Source organism: Mobula birostris, chromosome 9 (assembly GCF_030028105.1).
Source record: "Mobula birostris isolate sMobBir1 chromosome 9, sMobBir1.hap1, whole genome shotgun sequence".
Classification (NCBI taxonomy): domain Eukaryota; kingdom Metazoa; phylum Chordata; class Chondrichthyes; order Myliobatiformes; family Myliobatidae; genus Mobula; species Mobula birostris.
This window is the reverse complement of record NC_092378.1, coordinates 152,273,507-152,298,391: the sequence shown is the minus strand read 5'-3', so window position 1 is coordinate 152,298,391 and position 24,885 is coordinate 152,273,507. Positions and strand designations below refer to the sequence as shown.

Here is a 24,885-nt window from a genome sequence, read left to right as displayed (position 1 = left end):
TAAACTAACCTCCCCTCAAAGAACTCCTCCTCAGGGAGGTTGTTATATTCTGGGCTGGGCCCTCTGGTTCTGGACTCCCCCTCCCCATGGCTTTCAATCCAGGCCTTTCAATATTTGGTAGGTTTCAGTGAGATCCCCCACATTCTTCTAAACTCCAGCGAGTACAGGCCCAGAGCCATCAAATGCTCCTCATACATTAACCCTTTCATTCCTGGGGTCATTCTCATGAACCCCCCTCTGGGCCCACTCCAAAGTCAGCAGATCTGTTCTTAGAAGTGGCCCTAGCTGCTCACAATACTCTGTGCGGTCTGACCGATGCCTTATAAAGTTTCAACATTATTCCATGCTTTTATATTCCAGTCCTCTTGAAATGAATGCTAACATTGCGTTTGCCTTCCTCACCACCAGCCCAACCTGCAAGTTAACCATTAGGGAATCCTGCCCAGTGACTCCCAAGTCCCTTTGCAACTCTGATTTCTGACTTTGCTCTCCATTTAGAAAATAGTCTATGTCTTTATTCCTTCTGCTAAGGTGCCTGACCATACACTTCACTACACTGTTTTCCATCTGCCACTTATTTGTCCATTCTCCTAATCTGTCTGAGTCCGTCTGCAGGTCTCTGTTTCCTCAACACTACCTGGCCCTCCACCTATCTTCGTTTCATCTGCAAACTTGTTTGCAAAGCCATCAATTCCATCATCTAGATCATGGATATATAACATAAAAAGTAGTGGTTTTATGTTATAGAACCCCTGACACCCCCCCCCCCCGCCAAACACCAGTTATCTCCAGCAGCCGATCAGAAAAGGCCCCTTTATTCCCACTGTTGGCCTCTTGCCAATCAGCTAATCTTCTATCTTCACATCATCTGCAAACTTTGCCACGAAGACACCAGGGAGCAACTTGCATGAACCTGCTTGATTTGATTCAGTCAGTTCAAAAGTTTTAATCTTAAATATTTTAATGAGCTTTGGTACAACAACTTCTATATTTTCTAAGACTGACAGATATTTACTGAGCGTTACGTTTTGGCAGCTGACGAGACTCGGGTGAGGCCTCGCCCAGTTGATCAAGCTGTATTGTAAGCACGATCCTGTCAGTATTCCGTGTGCTGTCGGCGCCGGAATCGCATCTGGCCTGTGGATTGGTGTCCAAGCGAAGATCCGTCCCAGTTATCGGATGATGGGGAGGTGGCCCGTGGACCACGTGGTGGTGTGGGGCAGGAGGTGGCACGATGCATTTCCAAAGCCTGGATTACTGCACTCCGGAGTTCTGCCTGGGCCCAGTTGCCCTCTGATTGTGGGGGTGGGGGGGGGTCCTCTGCGGCCCCCCTGGGTGGAGGGGCTCCCATGGGGAGGATCTGCCAGGACCTGAACTCGGAGAGGGAGCAGTTCCAGGTGGTGATAGTTTGTGACAGGAAGGTGGTGTTCCCAATGTCTCGAGCCGGTGTTCTTGCCAGTGGCGGTGTTCCTGGGATTGGGCGGGGGGGGGGGGGCTTTGTTGGAGCAGCCTGACTGAGAGAGAGTGGTGCATTTTGTAGAGGGAGGGAGTGTGTGGGTGGGCTCTGGTGGTCATTGGGTCTACGAGGCTTTGGGTGGGAGCTGATGCAGGTGCCTTTGTGGCCAATTTTGCGGACGATGCAAACACGGGTGGAGGTGCGGGCAGCGTATCTGGGGAACGATTCGGAGAACGGGCAAAGAAGTGGCAGCTGGAGTACAGTGGGGTTGGTATCCACGGATGCAGGGTGTCGGTCGATCGGATGCTTTGAACCTCTACCTCGGGGAGGGAGCTGTCACTGAACGGCCTTCAGGTCCTGGTCCAGGTTCAGCCACTGCGTACAGAGGGGTCGTCCGAGGCAACGCGTGACCTTCCCCGGCTCCTCGGCAGAGGGGACGAGGAGGAACTTGCCTGGCCTGGAGCCAGTTAAACTTTAACCGATTCTCGACCAGACGGTCTGCCTTCTGGGTGTCACATGTTCTGATAGATGGAGTCATCAGTGGCAGCACTGTTGCTCTGCAGCTGTGGCTGCTAATGGGGGAGGCACAAGAGATGTCAGAACATTAAACAGGACACGAAGAAGCCCACTCTGCCCAGGCATCCCCTCCCTCCGCCACAGCACCATCCACTAAACGTGCCGCGGTCCCTCGCCAGGCTCCTGTGACATTCCGTAAGACTTGGGAGCAGAATCAGGCCATTCAGCCCATCGAATCTGCTTTGCCATTCCAGCATGGCTGATTTATTATCTCTCTCGACTAGAGTTGCCAACTGTCCCGTATTTGCCGGGACATCCCATATATTGGGCTACATTGGTTTGTCCCATACGGGACCGCCCTTGTCCCATATTTCCCCCACTAAGGTAGAGCGTTCCAATGAAACCTTTCATAAGCCAAAATGGCGTAAAATGAAGAAGCAATTACCATTAATTTATATGGGAAAAATTTTTGAGCGTTCCCAGACCCAAAAAAATAACCTACCAAATCATACCAAATAACACATAAAACCTAAAATAATTCTAACATATAGTAAAAGCAGGAATGATATGATAAATACACAGCCTATATAAAGTAGAAATAATGTATGTACAGTGTAGTTGGGAAGATTAAGCCAAAACCGATTTGTGTGGGGGAAAAAATCGGCACGTACGCGTATGTGCACGTCACGCATCCGCACACAGGTGCCCACGCAAGGCTTCATGGTCATGGTAGTCTTTCGCGGGGTAAACCCAAGTGTCCCGTATTTGACTGCTACTTTTGTCCCTTATTTGGGAGTGAGAAAGTTGGCAACCCTACTCTCGACCCCATTCTCGTCATAACCCTGACTAGTCAAGAAACTATCAGCCTTTGCTTTAAATACTGTATACCCACTGCCAGCTGTGCCAATGAATCCCACGGATTCACCACTCTCTGGCTAAAGAAATTCCTCCTCATCTCTGTTCTAAATGGATGTCCCTCAATTCTGAGGCTGTGCCCTCTGGTCCCAGACTCCCACTTTAGGAAACATCCTCCCCACGTCCACTCTATCTCAGCCTTTCAATATTCGATAGGTTTCAGTCAGATTGCCCGTCCCCCCATTCTTCTAAACTCCAGAGAGCCGTCAGATACTCCTCATACATTAACCCTTTCACTGGACCCTCTCCAATGGCAGCACCTCTTTTCTTAGAAAAGGGGCTCAAAACTACCCCCTCCCAACCCCAAGATCACCACATCAGGGAAGGATGCCGGCCTGAGACTGGCGGGAACACCGCCACGCGTAGATTCCCCCTCCGCATCACAGACCCTTTCCAGGCCCGCGTCCCGACAACCCCTCCACTCACGAGGGCTGCAGTGGGTAGTGAGGCTGTTGAGGCCGGGCAGAACCCCGGACTGCGATCATCGAAGCTGCTTGTGGAGAGGCACAAGAGACGATGTTGAAGATGTCAGAACATAGAACGTCACTGGAAGATGCTATTCAGCCCATCTAATGGGTGCCTACTAAAGTCATAGGGCACTACAGAGCAGGAAAGAGCCCTTTGGCCATCTAGTCCATGCTGATCCATTAAAACCTGCCTATTCTCATTGACCCACACCCAGACCATCCATGTACTTCTCATCTCTCTCAAATGTTGAAATCCTTCCAGCTAGCTCGTTCCACACTCTCACCACTCTGCGAAGAAGTATCAAACCCACCATCCAACAGCTGGGCAGCCAGCGAGGTTTGCAGCCGCTGCGTTGGGACAGCCTGTGTCACGGTGGCGGGGGGAGGGGGGTGCGAGCTTGCGGCATACTTACAGAGGGGGGGGTCTGACTCCCCTTGCGGAACTTGCAGTTGAGCTCGCGGGTGAGGGCTTGTACCACACGACTCTTCTGTTCCTTGTCCGGCTGTGGGTGGGGGCGGGGAGAGAGAGAGCCGGTCAGTGGCGGATTTGCGGGGTGCGGGGGCTTGCGGCTTGGAGAACGGGGAGATGGTCAGCAAGGGTGGGGATGAGGAGAGAGTCTGAGGAGGACAGGAGCAGGGAGTTGGAGTGGAGAGAAGGTTGGGAAGAAGGAGCAGGGTGGGGGAGGGAAAGGGTTCGGAGACACGGGGGGGTAGAGAAAGATACAGGTGGGGGGGAGAGGGGAGCCGGCAGGAGAGAGAAATGATCATTGGTGGGACAAAGTTGAGAGGAGGAGGGAGATAGGAAGGGCGAGGGACAGTGTCAATGCAGAGGGAAGAAGATAGACAATGGAAGAAGAGGGGGAGCTTTTGGGACAAGGGGAGTTGTGTTTCTATAGAAACACAGCACATCTCAGGTTGAGTTACACCCCTTGAGTCAGTGGTCACTGTTGAGACCCCCCCCCCACCACCCCTACCTGACTCTGGCACAGCAAGATCCCAGAAACAGCGTGGCCACTGACAGGGTGTCAAACTGACCCTTACTGCAGGGTCAGAGTCTGCCCAGGGCTGGCGTTTTTGCCTCCCTTGGAAAGCTGCATCTGCCTGACAGGTGGGAGGAGGGTTAACAGGGCTGCCTGGCGGTGTCGCCCCTGGCCCCTGGCCCCTCGCGCACTGCCTGGCGGTGTCGCCCCTGGCCCCTCCCTCTCGCGCACTGCCTGGCGGTGTCTCCCCCTCGCCCCTCGCGCACTGCCTGGTGGACAGTGGGCCTGGTGTCTGTGGCAGGGTCGCTGGGTGCAGACTGGGGCAGAGGGAGAGGAGGAGAGCCAGAGCTAACACAGTGAGGGGCGATTGAGGAGGTTAGCGGGAGGGTCGGTGTATAGAGCTGGTATGGCGGTCTCACTTACAGCTTTGCCATGGGGATCGACCCTCAGCGACCAGAGGATTTGCTGCAGAGAAATAAAACAACAGGATGATGTGGTGGCTGTAAAATTCATCTTCCCCGTCCTTGAACTCAGCTCCCATGCTCAAAGTTCGAAGTAAATTCATTATCAAAGTACATAATATGTCACCATATACAACCCTGAGATTCATTCTTCTCGTGGGCGTACAAGGTAAACACAAAGAAAAACCATAGAGTCACTGAAAGATGGCACAGTACAAGCCAGGCAAACAACAAATGGGCAACAAAAATTAAACTGCAAATACAAAAGAAAAAAAGCAAAGTAATAACAATAAATATATAAATAATAAATATTGAGAGCAAGAATTTTAGAGTGCTTGAGAATGAATCCATAAGTCATGGAATCAGTTCAATGATGGGGCGAGTGAGGTTATCCCCTCGGGTTCAGGAGCCTGATGGTTGAGGGGTGATAACTGTTCCTGAACCTGGTGGTGAGAGTCCTGAGACTCCTGTACCTCCTGCCTGATGGTGGCAGTGAGAGGAGAGCATGGCCTAAAGGGAGGGTGGCCCTGATAATGGGTACTGTTTTCCAGCAGTAAGGTTCCTTGTAGGTGTACTCAATGGTGGGGAGGGCTTTACCCGTGATGGCTGGGCCATCTCCACTACGTTTGTAGGCTTTTCCGTTGACAGACATTACTGTTTCCATACCAGGCCGAGATGCAACCAGTCAATACACTCTCCACCGCACATCTATAGAAGTTTGTCAAGACTTGAGATGACATGCTAAACTTTCTTTTTCTTGTACCATTGTAATCCCAGCACAGTGGGTGGAGTTGGGAGAGACTGCATGTTCTTGTACGTGAGTCACTACCAGTTAAAGTGTAGCTGTCGGAACATTGCCCTCTAACGTAGGAGACACCGAGTCCAAAAGGAGATGGATATAGATGCATAGTGACTCCACATCCAGTGTAGATCTGGCCTGTTACCGAGGCCACAGTACGGGATGTGCTGTGAGGCTTATCCCGAGTAACCTCTGGGACGACTGGTTTCTATTGAGTGGTGAGAAAAGCCAGACTGGCCAAGTTTGCAAACAGTACAAAGAGCGAGGCAGGCTGTGTTCAGGGAGCAGGGAGTCTACAGAAAGACTTGCAGGGATGAGAAAAATGGGAATACAAAACCACGTCACAGCCCACTACCGGCCCCTCGGCCCACAATATTGTGCTGACCTTTTAACCTACTCCAAGACCAATCTGACCCTTCCCTCCTACATTGCCGTCAATTTTTCTATCATCCGTGTGCCTATCCAAGTTTCTTCAATGTCCCTAATGTGCCTCCCTCGACCACCACCCCTTGGCAGTCTGTGTTTTTAAAAACCTGCCTCTGACATCCCTCACTTTATTTTCATCCCAGCTCCCTCTAAAGTTGCCCCCTCGTATTAATTATTCCTGCCCTGTCAGAAAAGTCTTTGGCTGTCCATTCGATCTTTGCCTTTTATCATCTTGTATACCTTTACCAAGCCGCTCTCATCCTCCGTCATTCCAAAGAGGAAATCATAGTTTGCTCAGCCCATTCTTGTAAGATATATTCTCTAATGCTCTCGTTATCCTGGTAAATCTCCTCTGCACCCTCTCTAAAGCTTCCACATCTTTCCTGTAATGAAGTGACCAGAACTGAGCACCATGTGGTCCAGCCAGGGTCTTGTAGAGCTGCAACATTACCTCGTGGCTCTTCGACTCAATTCCCACCCCTTCCACTTTGGCACTCACAACCCTCAATGAAAATTTCCCCTTCAAGGTCTCCTTAAATATTTCACCTTTCACCCTTAACCCATTGTCTCTAGTTCTCGTTTGACTCAACCTCAGTGGAATAAGCCTGCTTGCGTTTACCTTATCTCTACCCCTCATAATTTTGTATCTTTCTGTCAAATCTCCCCTCGTTCTCCTACGCTCCAGGGAATAAAGTCCTAACCTATTCGACCTCTCCCTAGAACTCAGGTCCTCAAGTCCCTCCCAGCAACTTCCTTGTAAGTTTTCTCTGCACTCTTTCAATCCTATTGACGTCTTTCCTGTAGGTGGGCGACATGAGTCGGGGTGTGAAAGGTTACGGGAAGGAGAAGGGGGTTGAGGGAAATGCATTGGCCATGATGAAATGTTGGCGTAGGCGATGGGTCGAATGACCTAATTTGGCTCCCATGACTACGGCAATGCACTGTACTCCAAATTAGGCCTCAGCAACCTTCAACATAACATCCCAATTCCTGTAGTCAGTACTCTGCTTTATGAAGGCTGTGCTGAACTCTTTTAGTGACCCTATCTACCTGTGACACCACTTTCAAGGAATTATGGATCGGTATTTCCAGATCCCCCTGTTCTACTGCAGTCCTCAATATCCCTACCATACAAGCCCTCAAAGTTCAAAGTAAATTTATTATCAAAGTACATGTATGTCACCATGTACAACCCTGAGATTCATTTTCCTGTGGGCAATCACAGTAAATACAAGAAACACAATAGAATTACTGAAAGGTGGCATGCAACAGATTGGACATACAATCAATGTGTCAACGACAACAAAGTGTGCAAATACTCAAAGAAAGAAATAGATAAATAGATATATATGTATATTTAAATATGGAGAACGTGAGATGAAAAGTCCTTGAAGGTGAGTCCATAAGGCCATAAGATATAGGGACAGAAGTAGGCCATTCGGCCCATTGAATCTGCTCTGCCATTCAATCATGGGCTGATCCAATTCTTCCAGTCATCCCCACTCTCCTGCCTTCTCCCCATACCCTTTGATGCCCTGGCTAATGAAGAACCTATTTATCTCTCCCTTAAATACACCCAATGACTTGGCCTCCACAGCTGCTCGTGGCAACAAATTCCACAGATTTACCACCCTCTGACTAAATTAATTTCTCCGCATCTCTGTCCTAAATGGACGTCCTTCAGTTCTGAAGTCGTGCCCTCTTGTCCTAGACTCCCCTACCATGGGAAATAACTTTGCCATGTCTAAACTGTTCAGGCAATGAGTTGTGAGAACATTTCAAGGATGGGCAAGTGAAGTTGAGTGAATTTATCCCCCCTGGTTCAATAGCCTGATGGTTGAGGGGTAATGACTGTTCCTGAACCCGGTGGTGTGAACCCAAAGTACCTTCTTCCTGATGACAGAAGCGAGAAGAGAGCATGTCCTAGGTGGTACGGGTCACTGATGATGACCTATTCAACCTTTCCCTATAACTCAGGTCCTCAAGTCCCAGCAACATCCTTATAAATCTTCTCTACTCTTTCACTCTTATTGACAATGTTCCTGTAGGTGGGTGACCTTGGTCTCATGAGTCAGAGCTTGAGAGGTTATGGGAAGGAGAATGGGGTTGAAGGAAGTGGATGGGCCATGATGAAGTGTCAGAGTAGACAATCTACTTTCCTGCAATAACACTCCACTCTGTGTAGACGTGCTCAATGGTGGGGAGGGCTTTACCCATGATGGACTGGGCTGTAACCACTACTTTTTGTAGGATTTTCCATTTAAGGGCATTGGTGTTTTCGTACCAGTCTGTGATGCAACCAGACAACCTACCCTGTCCCATCCCGACTTATCCTCCAAAAAGTGCAAAACCTCCACCATGGATGTGATGGTCACGTTCCCAAGGAAAATGCACTATGTTTCCAGTATCTTTAATTTTGGGTGGTGGGATGGAGCTCCTTCCCTCTGCTAGCCTGCAGGTCACCCTTGGGCAAGGTGTGGCACCTGCTTCGCCCCCCGATCAGGGTCACGTGAAACCATGGGAGCAGATGGTGGATGGTTGTACGAGCAGCCGGTGCAGATCACGTGACCACTCACACCAGACAGATGATCTCTGAAGAGTATTGATAATGGCTGGGGTCACCTATCTTGTAAAGACACCGCCCAGAAGGCAATGGCAAACCACTTCTATAGAAAAATTTGCCAGGAACAATCAGGATCAAAGATCATGATTGCCCACATGATATGACACTGCCCATAATGATGATGTCATACAACTTGACACATAATGATGATGCTGGTTCATTAATTTAAGGGGGCACAAGAAACAGGCTGAAGTTTGAAAATGGGTCAGAGTGATCCTGGAACCCCAAACAGGATCTGCCCTCCCTCCCTCCCTCGAGCTGGGAGCTACTCACCACGAGATAGACGGTGATGCAGATGGCGTAGAGCGACAGGACGCTGAGCACTAATGACTTGAGCCACAGGATCGATCTCTTCTGATCTGTAATGAAAAGATACTCCCTGCTGAGCAACACACGCACACTAAATGCCGCAGGAACTCAGTAGGCCTGGTAGCATCTATGGAGGGGAATAAACAGTCAATGCTTCATGCGGAAAAATCTTCAACAGCATCCCCCCACCCCCCAGCAATTACCCCTTGTCCCATCTCCAACCTTCCAGACTCTTCCACGGCCTTCTGCCCACTCTGGAGCCTTTCATCTCTGATGATGATGAGATATTGGAGAGGGTCAGGAGTAGAAGCAGGAGTGAAAGGGTTAATGTATGAGGAGCGTTTGATGGCTCTGGGTCTGTACTCGCTGGAGTTCAGAAGAATGATGGGGGATCTCATTGAAACCTACTGAATATTGAAAGGCCTAGCTAGAGTGGACATGCAGAGGATGCTTCTTATGGTGGGAGGTCTGGGACCAGAGGGCACAGCCTCAGAATAGAGGGACGTCCCATTAGAACAGAGATAGATGAGGAATTTCTTTAGCCAGAGTGTGTTCAATCTGTGCCGTGGATAGCTGTGAGCCCAAGGTGTTGGGTGTATTTAAAGTGGAGATTGATTAGTCAGGGTGTCAAGGGTCACAGGGATAAGCAGGAGAATGGGGTTGAGAGGGAGATTGAATCAGCCACAGTGGAATGGTAGAGCAGACTGGATGGGCTGAATGACCTAATTCTGCCCCTACAGTACCCTGCAAAAGCCTTAGGCATGTCTATCTATCTATCTATCTGAAGATTTTTACACAGTACTGTATTTGTCAATATGGAGTGGAGAGCAAATTTGTAAATCTGGTGGGAGCAAAGGATTTCGGGAATGGCGAGGGTGGAGCACCGTGGGAGGGGTGTGGGACAGCTGGCAGAGAGGGGAGTGCCAGGGGTGAGGGGATAGCGTGGGTGCAGACTGGAGACCCCAGCCAAGGTAATTTGATCCCAAACAATTGGTTTATTAATCATTACAGAATGTGTCTCTGGTGCTTCCCGCTCCCTCCCCTCTCCCTTCCCCTTTTTCCAACCATGATTCCCCTCTCCCTGCCCCCTTCCCACTCTCAGTCCACAATAGAGACCCCTATCAGAATCAGGCTTATTGTCACTCACAGATGACATGAATTTTTTTGGGGCAGCAGTACAATGCAATACATAAAATTACTACAGTACTGTGCAAAAGTCTTTGGCGTCCTGGCTATATATGCATGTGTCTAAGATTTTTGCACAGTACTGTATGTCTTTAGGATCTTAATTCAACCACAAGTCCTCTCTCCTGTTCAAACCTCACTCCTTCTGAACACAGTGCCTTCCGCTCTCTCCACACCAACTGCAGACACAAATAAAATCCCTCTCGTACTGCTCTTTTCTGTTGTGAGATCACCACGGGTCCGGCGCCTCTGATGCGTCTGCAGACGGTCTGCCGTGGAGTGAGGGGGCCATGCGTGTGCGCTGACGGGTGGGTTGTCCTGCCTTTCTGCCTGGTGTGTTCTGTGTTGTATTGAACGTTGTGGGCATGCCACGTTGGTGACACTTGCAGGCTGCCCCCAGCACAATCCTTGGTTGTGTTGGTTGTTGACACAAACGATGCTCACTGCATGTTTCAATGTACACGTGATAAAGAAATGCCCACCACCTAGGCCGTGCTCTTTTCTCAGGTAGAAGGTACAGGTGCCTCAGGACTCACACCTTCAGGCACTTGAACAAAAGGGGATAACTACACTCCTTCTATTTCTGGTGTTCCTACAACCAACAGTCTCACTTTAAGGATTCTTTATCTCAATGTCTCATGTCCTTGTTATTTATTGCCTTTTTTTTGCATTTACACAGTTTGTAGTCTTCAGCACTCTGGTTGACCTTTCATTGATCCTGTTTTTATAGATTTGCTGAGCATGCCCGTAGGAAAACTAATTTCAGGGTTGAATGTGGTGACATGTTTGTAGTTTGATAATAAAATTTACTTTGAACTTTGAATCTGAATTACTTCATGAAAGTCCGAGCCTCAGGTGCCTACTTGCAGGAATTGTCAGTCCAATCTCAATCCATCTCATAGGTCTAGGATCACTGGTTTCTCCCCTGGGACCCCCGTCCCACCTCTCAGCTGCAGCCGGGGTCTTGCCCTCTCTCCTCCCACTCCCAAACCCTGGACCTCTCTAAAGGTCAAAAAGATGAGATCAGTACTGATGAAGGGTCCCGGCCAAAACGTCGACAGTTTATTTGTTGCCTGACCTGCTGAGTTCCTCCGCTTTCTTATGTTTAAGATTAGCTTTATTTGTCACATGCACTTCAAAATACACAGTGGAATGCACTTGCATCAATTACCACAGACCAAGGATGTACTGAGGACAGTCTGCAAATGTCGCCATCTCCTGGTGTCGTACAACATTGCATGCCCACAACTTACTAACCAGCACATCTTTGGACTGTGGGAGGAAACCAGAGCACCTGGAGGAAACCCACAAGGTCACAGGGAAAATGTACAAACTCCTTACAGGCAGCGATGGGAATTGAACCCGGGTCCCCGGTACTGTAAACCGTTGTGCCGCTATTGTGTTCAAATGCCCGTGTGCATGCGGTGTCTGCGTCTCACCTCCAATCCTCGTCCCGTTTCCCATTTTCCTGGCCTGCCCAGAGGGGACAGGGTACGCCACACAACAGTAGTAAGTGACGCTGTCCTCCCAGCTGACCCTCGGGATATTCAGGCTTGCCACCCAGCTCTGGGTTGCTCTGTCTGGCTGAGGCTTGTCAGTGGCCTGCTTAACCTTGCAGTCATCCAAGCACTGGCTCCTCGTCTTGCTGCCGTGGATACTGAACCAGGTGACAACAGGGGATCCACTGCAGTGACAGGTGGTGAAATTACAGGAGATGGTCAGGTTGCTGGTCAGCTGATGAAGAATAAGAGGAGCCTGGCTGACTGTTACAGTGCATACCCGTGCGGCCACACCTGTTGGGAAGAAATATTGTTCCTCAGTACTTCCTTGCTAATATTAAACACATCACTGACAAGACCTCCATGTCCATGCTAAGGAGGCTGAAAGAGATTAAGGGTATTGATCTTCATTAGTCCCCCTCCCCCCCCCCATTGAGGGAATGAGGAATAAGAAGGCTTCCTGAACAGCCGGTAAGCCGGCTGGTGGCACAGTGGCATCAGCGCCGGACTTCAGAGCGAAGGCTCCCGAGTTCGAATCCAGCCGGCTCCCTTGCACGCTTTCCCTCCGTGCTGGGTTGAGCATCGAGCTAGCAGCTCGGCCTCGTAAAAACAAGAAAGTCTGCTAAAAAAAACACGCCGTCGTGACAGCGTCCCGATGACTGCGCTCGGAGTTAATGGCTTTCTTCTTCTTCTTCTTCTGAACAGCCGGTGACTCACAGTCTGAGCAAGTGCAAGTTCAGTTTATTGGTATTCAACCATTATACCACCAAACGAAATGACGGGTTCCTGTGATGCATGTATAACTCACACGACACAGCCTAGACCGGACGTGGAGAGGACACTGGGAGAGTCAGCAAAGTAATAGTACCACAAATAAATTAACAAATAGTTAGGTGCATTTGCAACACAAGTTTAAATGTAAACAGTTTAATGCTACTGAGTTTAGTAGTCTCACGGCCTGGGGGAGGAAGCTGTTTCCATCCTCACAGCCCTTCTCCTCCTACCGTACTTCCTGTAGGATGCAGATGGCATTTACCAGGACGTTGCCGGAATAGAGGGCATGCGCTATAATGAGAGGTTGGACAGAGTTGTGTTGTTTTCTCTGGCACAGCGGAGGCTGAGGGGGCCCCGATAGAGATTTATAAGATCATGAGGGGCTTGGATATAGAGTAGACAGACAGTATCTTTTCCCCCAGGGTCGAAATGCCTGATATCACAGGATATGCATTTAAGGTGAGAGGATAATTTCAAGGCAGATGTGCGGGGCAAGTTTCTTTTACTCAGAGTGGTGGGTTTCTGGACCATGCTCCGTGGGGTGGTGGTAGAGGCAGAAACATTAGGGACTTTTAGGAGACGTTTAGAAGGGCACATGAGGAAAATGGAAGGGTATGGACATTGTGTAGGCAGTAGGGATTATTTAGGTTGCCCATTTGATGACTAATTTGTGGGTCAGCGCAACATTGTGGGCCTGTCTGGCCCTGTCCTGTTCTGCTCTGTGTTGTGTTGTTGCATAGAATGGGAGGGATCATTGGCGATGGCAAGGCAGCACTCTGGGTAAACTTCTGTGACAGAAGATGTTGTCGTTTGTGACCAGACCCTATCACGTGGCTCTCAGGGCAATTTTGTTTGCCTAATGCTTTCTATTTTCAGGAAGCCAGCAGCTTTATGTGAGGAGGAGATTTCTGAAATTCTCTGCATGGTTACCGGCAGTGACCAATACCGGTTTGGGCAATTGAGGAAGAACAATGTATCTGCAGAACTAAGGATTTTACTTAATCATAAAAGATTCTGCAGATATATTTATATCAAAATACGGTGCAGAACAAGCCCTATTAGCCAAGGAGCTGCACTGCCCAGCAAACCACCTATTTTTACCCTAGCCTAATCACAGGACAGCTCTATAAGACTGTATGACACAGGAGCAGAATGAAGTCTATTCCATCTTGGCCAACTCATTATCCCTCTCAACCCCGCCTTCCGGCCCACACCCGCCACGCTTAACGTCCCGACCAAACAAAAACCTCTCAGCCTCCTCCGTAACTATACCCAATGACTTGGGCTGCACCGACTCTCCACCCTCTGGCTAAAGAAATTTTCCCTCATCTCCATTCTAAAGGGACTTCCCTCTGTTATGAGACTCTCCCACTCCATCCAGACCATTTAATAATCAATGAAATTTCCCCCTCTCCTCTGGACCCCCTTCAATACCAGCATATCTTTTCTTGAGTAAGGGGCCAAAGTGCTGTTCGACCAATGCCTTATGAAGCCTCAGCATTACATCCTTGTTCTTGTCTACTTGTCCTCTTGAAATGAATGCTAGCATTGCATTTGCCTTCCTCACTACTGACTCAACCTGCAAGTCAACCTATGGGGAATTCAGCACGAGGACTCCCAAGTCCCTCTGCACCTCTAATTTAGAATTTTCTCCCTTTTGAGAAAGTAATCCACACCTTTACTCCTTCTACTAAGTGGATGACCATACACTTCCCTGCACTGTTTTCCATCTGCCACTTTTTTGCCCATTCTCCCAATCTGTCTTGAGTCCTTCTGCAGACGCGGTGTTTCCTCAACACTACCTGCCCCTCCACCCATCTTCGTATTGTCTACAAACTTGGCTACAAAGCCATCAATTCCTTCACCCAAATCATTGGACATACAACATGAAAAGATGCTGTCCCAATACCGACCCCTGTCACCAGCAGCCAGCCAGAAAAGACCCCCTTTATTCCTGCTGTTTGCCGATCAGCCAATCTTCTATCTGTTTTTCTTGTAATACCATGGGTTCTTATCTCATTAAGCAGCCTCATGTGTGGCACCCTGTGAAAGGCCTTCTGAAAATCCAAATCAACTAACTCTGCTTTGTCTATCTTGCCTGTTATTTCCTCAAAGAATACTAACAGATATGTCAGGCAAAATTCACCCTTGAGGAAACCATGTTGACTGGCCTATTTTACCATGTGCCTCCAAGTACCCGGAAACCTCATCCTTAGTAATAGACTCCAACATCTTTCCAACTACTGACATCAGGCTAACTGGCCTGTAATTTCCTTTCGTCTGTCTTCCTTTTCCAGTCGTCAAGACCCATGCCAGAACGTAGTGATTCTTGAAAGATCATTACTACTGCCTTCACAATCTCTTCAGCTACCTCCTTCAGAACCCAGGGTGTATGCCATCTGGTCCAGGTGACTTATCTTACTTCAGACCTTTCAACTTCCCAGGCACCTTCTCCAGAGTAATAGCAACGACACTCTCGCATTTCTGGCATTTTGCAAGTGTCTTCTGCAGTGAAGATTGATGTAAACTGCCTTCTGTTACTTTTTAAAAGCCTCCCAGTCCTCTACCTTCCCACTAATGTGCCCCCTCTTTTGCTTTTATGCTGTCTTTGACTTCCCTTGTCAGCCACGGTTGCCTCATCCTTCCTTTGTGCGAATATAATTATTAGGGAGATTGGTGGTCTCTCAGTTTTCCCTATTTCAGGCAAAGAGCATACCACTACCACCGGACCCTAGCTCTGTACTATCAGAAAAATAAAACTTACTTATTTTCTTACTTGGATCCTCTGCCTGCCCTTGTCCAAGCCTGTTGAGGAAAAGCCGGACCACTCTAACAATGCCCCACTCCAGCAATGGCCATTCCACCTACACCTCCTTTCTTTTTATTGACACCGTGCTGATTTCAGCACAGTAAGAAAAAAGCTGCAGGCTCCAGAGTGCATTTTAATCTTTGCACTATGTCTCTAGTGAATGAACCCTTGCACACCGATAATAACCAACTACCGTACTAATCGGTACACCCTTGGACCTTGGGAGGAACGCGGAGCCAACTCATTCCCGCTCAGGAAGGATGTACAAACGTCTTGGCCCGAAGCCCTTCATCAGGAGTGGAAAGGAAGGGGGAAGGAACCAGGAGTAACAAGGTGGGGGAGGGGAGGAAGTACGTACAAGCTGGTAGGTGATAGGTGAGGGGGAGGGTGGGTGAGTGTGGGGTGAAGTAAGAGGCTGGGAGGCGATAGGTGCAAAAGGCAAAGGGCTGAAGGAGAAAGTGAGGAAGAGGGGTAACCAGAGTCAGTTATCTGGACTATACAGCTGGACAGCACAGTAGTGTAGAGGTTAGCTTAATGCCTTTACAGCACCAGTGACCCAGCGTCAGACAGAATGAAGCTCCCTCCACACTGTCCCATCACACATATCTCCAGGGTCAGACACACAGTGAAGCTCCCTCTACACTGTCCCATCACACACTCCCGGGGTCAGACAGAGTGAAGCTCCCTCTACACTGTCCCATCACACACTCCCGGGGTCAGACAGAGTGAAGCTCCCTCTACACTGTCCCATCACACACTCCCGGGGTCAGACAGAGTGAAGCTCCCTCTACACTGTCCCATCACACACTCCCGGGGTCAGACAGAGTGAAGCTCCCTCTACACTGTCCCATCACACACTCCCGGGGTCAGACAGAGTGAAGCTCCCTCTACACTGTCCCATCACACACTCCCAGGGTCAGACAGAGTGAAGCTCCCTCTACACTGTCCCATCACACACTCCCGGGGTCAGACAGAGTGAAGCTCCCTCTACACTGTCCCATCACACACTCCCGGGGTCAGACACACAGTGAAGCTCCCTCCACACCGTCCCATCACACACTCCGGGGGTCAGACAGAGTGAAGCTCCCTCTACACTGTCCCATCACACACTCCCGGGGTCAGACACACAGTGAAGCTCCCTCCACACCGTCCCATCTCTCACACACACACACAGACACCGGAATCAGAGATAAGACACAACGTGAAGCCACATTGATTCTGGGGTTAGTCACTACGCAGATCACCTGTCCTGAGTGGGGAACCACCAGCATCCTGTTGTAGGACTCGCGCACTGGCCTCTGCTGCCTTTGACTCTGTCATCTCCAAGCTGACATCATGTGCAACTCCAGCCTGGGCTGGCATCCAGGAGGGACAGACTGTTCACCTACCCCGAGGGAGTGGGGGGTGGGGGGTGGTGTGGAGCGAACGAGGGGTGTCCTCACCTGCCTTGTGGAGTTGCATAGCCTGCAGTAACAAGACGAGCAGCCGTGTGACCCGCTCTCTGGGTACCATGGTTCCAACACTGTAGCTCTGCACAATAGTTCCTGGTTGTGAAATGACTTCTTTCTCTCTGAGAACTGCTGCGGGGAGCCGAGGTTGTCAAACTGCGGATATTTGGTGCACATGAGTGCCGTGTCACTCACCCGCAGCGTCTTGAGTCAGTGTGTGGTTCCTCTTTCAATGCCAGTCAATAGATGGAACTGTAGCAGCACACAACCCAGTCCTGTACTGAGTCATAGAGACCACAGCACAGAGACAGGCCCTTCAGCCCATCTGGTCCATGTCAGCCTCATTCTGCCCTGTCCCATCGGCCTATATCCGGATCGTACCCCTCCCATCCATGTACTTGTCCAAACTTCTCCTAGAAGTTGCAATCGAACCCACTTCCACTGGCAGCTCGTTCCACCCTCTGAGCGAAGGAATTCCCCTTAAATATTTCACCTTTCACCCTTAATCCATGACCTCTAGTTCTAGTCTCACCTGACCTCAGCGGAAAAAGCCTGCTTGCATTTATCATATCTATACCCCTCATAATTTTGTATCCCTCTATCAAATCTCCCCCCATTCTCCTACACTCCAGGTATGTTTTGTAGGACTAGATGTTAACATCCCTTATTTTCACTCCTGAGATATGCTGTCTAGACTCTGTGGGGTGGCCAAGTGAGCGTGGCATCTTCTGGGTTATCGAGTGGGTGTCCTCTTTCCTCAGTGTTTCGCTGCTAGGCCCACAACATCCCCGGAGGGTTCAGCAGTGAATACCAGTGGCCCAGGCTCACCCCCTAGTTGCCTTTCACTCACCTGGGGGCCCAGATGGAATCCTTTCTCTTCATCCAGAGCTACTGACTACCCTTTTCAGCCACTCTGGAGAGGTCTTTGACTGCTTGTCGGTGTGTCTGCCCCAGACACCCCACCCTGCAAAAACTCATTTCAGGGAGGTAGCACCATCAATTTGTGGGAGACTTCCTGGAGAGGTGGGATGTCTGCAATAGAGTAGCTCCTTAGCAGCTAGCCAGCTGGTTTAAATAACGTTAGCTATGCTAATGAATGAATGACACCTGTTAAACTCACCTCAACATGTCTTTTACATTTTAACCCACCATGGGCAATAGAAAAGTCGTTGTTGCAAACAGTGCAGTGAGCAACACTGTCATTATTTTGACCCCTATTAGGCAGGGGTACACTTTAGTGTAGTCTGGGGTGATGTACGTTTTATATTTTCTTTGGAACACTCTGCCATGGCGCGCGCGCTCTTGCTTTTCTCTTGCTCGCTGTCAAAAAAATTGATTTCCGTGATATTGTATATAATTTGCGGGCATCAGGGAGCCACTATTAATATGCGGGAGACTCCCGGAAGTTCCGGGAGAGGTGGGATGTCTGCTTCCCTTGCACTCCCAACTCCCGGAGTAGCCTTGACGTTGATGTGGCTATAAATCCTCTGCGGCCTACTTCGACCAGTCAGACCCTTGCTTTCCAGCCACGTTGTTGCACATACCTCAGCATACCTCAGCTTCTCACGCTCGTAGGCCTCCTCCACCGCATCCTCCCAGCTCGATGATGTAAATGAGACAGAGTGAGGCCAGCCATAGCACAAGGTCTGGTCTGAGTTGGTTTCCATGATTTCAGTTGGGAAGCAGGGCCTCTGGCCTAAGTCTGCCACCATCTTCCAATCACGAGCCCTGCCTAGCTGCCCGGTGTCTGGTCTCGATGTATCGAGTCTGGCTTGACCCTCACCTTTCCGGACAAATGCTGTTAACGGCCAGCGGGATGAAGGGGGAGGGAGTGCGTTGACGCTCATCCGCCGATTTTCCAGCACTGCTGCGAGACACCGTAGTACCTGGTTGTGTATCGGCCTTGAGTAAGGCTGGTCTTGCAGCCCACCAGAATGTGCTTTAGTGTTGCTGAAGTCGGGCAGAGGGAGCATGTGGGGTCGTCTCCTTCCCACTGAGAGACGGCAAGACATCGTAGGCAGCCTTGATGGTGAAGCTTGCTCTGAATGTCCCCATCTCCCAGAGCTCTTTCCAGGAGATCTTTCCTTTCTCCACTCCCTCCACCTCATCCATTGCCCCTGCCTTGCTGCCTGAGCCTCGGCCTTTGCACACCTTGCTGCCGATGTAGGGAATAAAGTTTGAACCTATTTGACCTTTCCCTGCGACTCAGGTCCTCGAGTCCCAGCAACTTCCTCGTGAATTTGTGTGTGTGTGTATTGACGAGGAGTTCGTCTCACTGCTTGAGTGTACAGTGAGCAGAGTGGGTGAGTCACGTTGGCTTTGGAGTGTGTACACTGTACATGGTGTAGAGATAAATATCGGCTTTATTTGTCATGTGCACATCAAAACGTGCGGTGAAATGTGTTGCTTCGTGTCAACAATGTGCAGGGGGGTCAGCCCACAAGTGTCTCTGGACTCCCTGCGTCAACAACTCACTCACTCTAACCCGTACGTCTTTGGAATGGGGGAAGAAACCAGCGCAGTCACGGGGACAGTGGAATGGGGGAGGAAACCGGCGCGGTCACGGGGACAGTGGAATTGGGGAGGAAACCGGCGCGGTCACGGGGAGAAAATGTAGAAACTCCTTACAGACAGTGGCGGGAATTGAACCCCGATCTTCTGACTGCTGGCGCTGAAAAGCGTTACGCTACTGTGCCGTGTAACGCGATACAGTGAAGAGTTTGAATTGCCAGCTCTTTATGCAGATCGTTCCATTACACCGTGCATTGAGGCAGATAATGACTCTGGGCCAGTGCTCGCTAGAGCTAAGAAAGAGGGGGATCTCACTGAAATCTATTATTGAATGTTGGAGGCCCTAGATAGAGTGAATGTGGAGAGGATGTTTCCTATGGTGGAGGAGTCTATGACCAGAGGGCACAGCCTCAGAATAGATGGATGTCTATTTAGAACAGAAATGATGGGGAATTTCTTTAGCCGGAGAGTGGTGAATGTGTGTAAATCATTACCACACTGACGGCTGTGGAGGCTGAGTCATCGGGTATATTTAAAGCGGAGGTTGATAGATTCATGATTAGCCAGAGTGTAAAAGGTTACGGGGAGAAGGCGGGAGAATGGGGTTGAGGGATAGTAAACCAGCCGTGATGGAATGGCCTAAATCATAATGATTTAGGTTGTGAGGTCAAGGGTCGGTTTTATCGTACTAGGCAACCACTGTCTCAGGACGGCGGGGACGAAGCCGTGCTGGAGCCTGGTGGTACGTGCTTTCAGGCTTCTGTATCTTCTGCCCGGTGGGGGAGAGGGTGTCTTTGATTCTGCTGGCTGTGGGAAGCATAGATAGATCCCATGGAGGGGAGGCTGGTCCCTGTGATGTGCTGAGGTGTGTCCACAACCCTCTGCGGTCTCTTGTCACGGTGACGGGTTTATTTATTCCTTTAGAGATACCGGGTTGGATGGGCCCAACAACCCCAGCTTAACCCCAGCCTAATTACGGGACAATGTAGAATGACCCGTCGACCGGTTTGTCTTTGGACTGTGGGCGGAACCCGGAGCACCCGGAGGAAACCCACGTGTTCACCGGAAGGAATGTATCGGCAGTGCCAGAATTGGACTCCGACCTCTGGTACGACTGCAGCTGTAATAGAGTCGTGCTAACCGGTTCCAGACAGGAGTGCCGTTTCTGAATGTAAATCAAACACACACAAATTTTACAGCTCAGTCTGTGAAGAAGAAAAAAAATATCCCGAGTAAAACCAGATTTCAGTGCAAAGGAAACTGCCGTCAGAGACAAGTGCTAGTCCGGAAAGTTCCTTTGCTGAGGGAGTGGGTAGGGTCGTGCAGGTAGGTTCAGGAACCGAATGTTGAAGGGAAGTAGCTGTCCCTGAACTTGTGCGATTCCAGTCTCTGGCCTGACAGTAGCAGCAAGGAGAGGCTGGTGGGGTAAGGGGAGGTGACAGTGTGTTTGCTGATGGCATTTTCTCTCTCCCACTCCCTCTCACACTCCCCCACCCACTCTCTCCCATCCCCATCCCCTTTCTCCCCCTCTCCCCTCACTCCCTTACCCCTCTCCTCCCTCTCTCCCTTCCCCTCCCCTCCCCTCTCTCCCTTCCCCTCCCTTCCCCCCCTCTCTCTCCTCTCTCTCCCCTCCCTCCCCCTCTCTCTCCTCCCCTCCCCCTCCTCCCCCTCCCCTCCTCTCTCTCTTTTCCTCCCCCTCCCTTCTCTCTCCCCTCCCTCTCTCCTCCCCCTCCCCTCTCCCCTCCCCCTCCCTCTCTCTCCCCTCCCCCCTCTCCTCCCCCCTCTCCCTCCCCCCTCTCCTCCCTCCTCTCCCTCCCCCCTCTCCTCCCTCCTCCCCCTCTCTCCCCTCCCCCCCTCTCTCCCCTCTCTCCCCCTTCTCTCTCCCCCTCCGTCTCCCCTCCCACAGGTGGGAAGTGGGAGAGACCCTCAGAGCAACTGGAGGTGTCGGGGGACACGTGGGAGCAGCAGGTGTCCAGCTTCAGCCGTGACGTTCTGGACCGTGTGGGCTTTGCCATTGAGTCCTTCACCCGCCTGCCCTACCTGTGTGAGGGCGATCTGTACAACGAGCACTATGTGCTGGATGACGCGGTCTTCGTGCTGACCCCCGTGTAGGGTGCTCTCCTCCGCCTTCCCCTCCCTCCCTCCCTCCTCCTCTGCTCTTCCTGTCTCCACCACCTCCCTCACGTCCTCCTCACCCCTTTTCTATCCTCCTCCACCTCACCTGTCCCGGCTCCCCACCCCCATTTTGCCCCCTTTACACTCCCACCCGTCCCCCACCATAGAGGGTGTGTCACCAGGCCCTCTCAAAAGCATGCGCATCGGGCACACGATGACGCCCACGCCCTCTCGTTGCTGGCATGCGTGCAGCGGAGGGGATGTCACCCTGCCCCACGGAAGTCGCGAGCGGAGCCACAGTGGGGACTGACAATCAGCTGACAAGGAGGAGCCGAGGGGTCTGGCGGGGGGGCTCGAACCCCGTGTCTCAGTACAGTCACAAGCCTCTGCCTTAATCTGACACTATCAGTGGGTATTTTACAGACTCGCCCACATTGTGCTGTTTTGGAGAGTTTTTACAAACTGGTTCAACTATAAAAACGTGTTTTGTGTTGACCTTCTGAATGTCATTCTTGAAACCGTGTCAATGCAAACTGTGCAACTCAACATCGAATTTAACCACAAGACGTGAAGCCAAAGTCAGGCTAAGCTTATTACCACGGTCTGAGTGAGATCGCTTGTCGAGTATGATGTTCTCCTGAGGCATTGTCCTCAGGTGGCTGTGGGACCTATATGATCCGGGATGTCAGGGTGGGTTTCCTCAATGGGGAACGCCTGTGAGTGACTTTGTTTAACGTGGGGAGGCTGATACACGGGCAGCCGCCACACGGTCCTGGACGGATCACGGTCAGGGTCCAGTGACACGGAATGCAAGACGACTGGGGACCAGTCACTGCTGCTGCCTTCCTCCATGTCGTCATCTCCCAGCAGCTCTGCAGCTGAAGTCTTGGTTGGATCGCTCTTTGTCTGGACCCTCTCTCTCTTGACCTCACCGTTATGGGTGATCCCACCCGGAGCTAATTGCCAAACTCCCAACAACATCACTGTTGGGACCTCGGCAACCCCCCACCAGAACAAGGTGATGATTCTCGGACAGGTATTATCAAAGTGGGTCTATGTCTCCTTGAAATTCATTTTCAGAATCACCGGGATATGCGGTGAAATTTGTTGTTTTGCAGCAGCAGTACAATGCAAAACATAATAACAAGACCTGTAATTTACAGTAAGTGTGTGTCTCAATATTGGTGATAGGAGCACTTGGAGCTGCAACACCGGGACTGGGCGGGAGGCTCCAACAAATCCTGGGAGCAACGTGTGAGATCTCGGTCCGAAGAGCACACTACTAGGAACAGCAAGGACACTGCAGCAAACCCTCAAGCTTCCAGGCCTCTGGTAGAAGGGAAAAATACACACACACCACCCATAAGGGGTGAGAAAAGCTAAAATATATTACAAGTTAAATTAAGCAGATAGTGCAAAAAGAGAGTGGGAAAAAGGGAAGTGTTCACGGGTTCAAAGTCCGTTCAGAAATCAGATGGCAGAGGGGGAAGAAGCTGTTCCTGAATCGCTGAGTGACACGTGGGCGTTTACAGGAAAATAAAGAATACAATAGAATTTATGAAACACCATACATAAAGAAAGACTGATAACCAATGTGCAAAAGAAGAAAGATCATAAAAATAATTAATAAAGTAAATAAATAATACTTAGTGCGTGAGTTGTAGGGTCCCTGGAAGTGAGTGCATAGGGTTGTGGAACCAGCTCAGGTGAGCGTAGCTGTCCACACTGGTTCAGGAGCCTAATGGTGGGGAGGGATTTTCCTGTGATGGCCTGGGCTGTATCCTCCACTTTCGTAGGCTTCTCCATGCTTGGAGATCAGTGTTTCATACCAGGCTGTGATGCAACCAGTCAGGATACTCTTCACTCTACATCCAGGGAAATTTGCCAAGGTTTTAGATGACATGCAGAACCTTCACAAGTACTGTATCATCAATACTGATACATTAAATGTTTAGTATCTCACATTCCTGACATGAAATGTGTTAAGTTTGGAGGCACTCGTTTTAAGATAAGAAAGGGTTAAATGATTACAGGGCTTACAGTTAAACGTTACTTGTATTTGAAGTTGACATTGATCTGTGTTAATCTCTTTGTCAATTTAAAAATATGACCTTATTTCAGATTTCCTGCCTGTGTTCTTGTCTCCATACTTAGAACTTCCCAGATCTTCTCCCCTTCTTGAGGTTCTGGCCCATTTGTTACTCCCCAGATTTAATCTCCAAACTCTGGACAGCTTCAGCTGCCTAAATCCTCGACCCAAAGAGCCAAATGCTGGAAGAACTCAACCAGGCATGCAGCATCTGTGGAAGAAGAAACCAGACAATGTTCAAATTCAAAGTCAAGTTTATTGTCCTGTGCGCATAGATACAATGAGAAACTTGCTTGTAACAGCATCACAGGCACAGAGCATCAGACAAGCAGTGCTCACAAGAAAAACATCAATTATGCATATTTTTTTCCAAGAAAGAACAAAATAAAACTCAAGTCTACTTGAGTAGACAATGATCATGGGATTGCTAAACTGTAGTAGTTAGGGTTCTGTTAGTTCAAGGTTGGAATGTTTGAAGGGAAGTAGCAGTTCCTGAATGTGGTAATGTGGGACTTGAGGCTTCTGAACCTCCTGACCAGTGACAACTGTGAGAAGGTGGCAGGCCTTGATGGTGGACATTGCCTTCTGTAGGCAGTGTCTCCTGCAGGTACTACCGATGGGGAGGGACGTGCCGTGATGTACTGGGCAATGTGAACCATGTTGTTAGCTGCTTTGCCTTCGACAGATGCTGCTTGACTGGCTAACTTCTAACAGCTGGTGTTTTATGCAGACTAGGAAAACACCAGCTCGTGCTCCAGCTGGCTAGTCTACACCCAAAAGAATGAAAGGTGCATTTTGTAATTTTAAAGAGATTACAGATTTGCTTTACTTGTCACATGTACAACGGAACATACAGTGAAATGTGCCTTTTGCGTCGACGACAAGCACAGTCCAAGGGTGTGCTGGAGCACACTTCTGTGTTGGCGCTACAAGTGTCACCATGTGGCTGGTGCCAACGTAGCATGCCCACAGCTTACTAACCTGTACATCTTTGCAGTGTATGCGGAAACCCACGTCGTCACGGAGAGAACGTACAAACTCCTGGCGGACAGTGGCAGGAATTGAACTATGGCTTACTGCCATTATAATAACATTACACTAACTGCCATCGGTTTATACTTTCCATTCCTCTTGTTCGCTCAGGTTTTCTCACTTTCTTTTTTCCAAAACCATCCAACGGGACCACAACCTTCTGGGTTTGGAGGTTTGCGTGCCTCAATGACCTGGAGAGCTATATTGACTGGAGTCAGGGCTTTTTGCTTTGGCTCTTGGTAGGGTCACCCATGCCAAACAGGTCAAAGGGTAGAGGCCAGACTAAGAGTGGTTCAACAGTCCTCCAGGTTCAGAGGTTCAGCTCAGGGCGAGCAACCCTGACTGGTAAAATAGAACATGACATCTACAGTATATTACAGGCCCTTTGGCCCACAATGTTGTGTTGACCACGTAACGTACTCCAGAAACTGCCTGGGATTTCCCTACCACATAGCCCTCTGTTTTTCCAAA

At 49.9% G+C, this 24,885-nt stretch overlaps 2 protein-coding genes across 2 annotated transcripts in view; one reads left to right on the top strand and one right to left on the bottom strand.

Annotated features, from left to right (window-relative positions):
• mettl9 (methyltransferase 9, His-X-His N1-histidine) overlaps positions 1-23,859 on the top strand; it is a 36,519-nt gene extending 12,660 nt beyond the window's left edge. Inside the window, exon 5 of the mRNA XM_072269160.1 lies at positions 21,085-23,859. Within this exon, the coding sequence (XP_072125261.1) occupies positions 21,085-21,290 (206 nt within the window). The 3' untranslated portion in view covers positions 21,291-23,859. The remainder of the gene's footprint in view (positions 1-21,084) is intronic.
• On the bottom strand, positions 944-16,829 carry LOC140203209 (immunoglobulin superfamily member 6-like). Its single transcript, XM_072269161.1, has 6 exons — positions 16,662-16,829; positions 11,577-11,930; positions 8,917-9,002; positions 4,758-4,799; positions 3,768-3,857; positions 944-2,028 (listed from the first exon to the last, which is right to left on the bottom strand). Exons 1-6 carry the CDS (start codon positions 16,729-16,731, stop codon positions 1,969-1,971), a joined length of 702 nt encoding a protein of 233 aa, XP_072125262.1. The 5' UTR covers positions 16,732-16,829; the 3' UTR covers positions 944-1,968.
• Positions 23,860-24,885: the final 1,026 nt, after the last annotated feature.

Bases quoted from the DNA above. Each gene is read 5' to 3' on its own strand.
- LOC140203209 (XM_072269161.1), bottom strand. From the start codon at position 16,731: ATGGTACCCAGAGAGCGGGTCACACGGCTGCTCGTCTTGTTACTGCAG. The intron at 4,800-8,916 runs GTGAGTAGCTCC...ATTTCTCTGCAG, and splicing joins GCATCACCGTCTATCTCGTG to CAAATCCTCTGGTCGCTGAG. The intron at 2,029-3,767 runs GTAAGTATGCCG...CTCCCCCATTAG, and splicing joins GGAGTCAGACCCCCCCCTCT to CAGCCACAGCTGCAGAGCAA.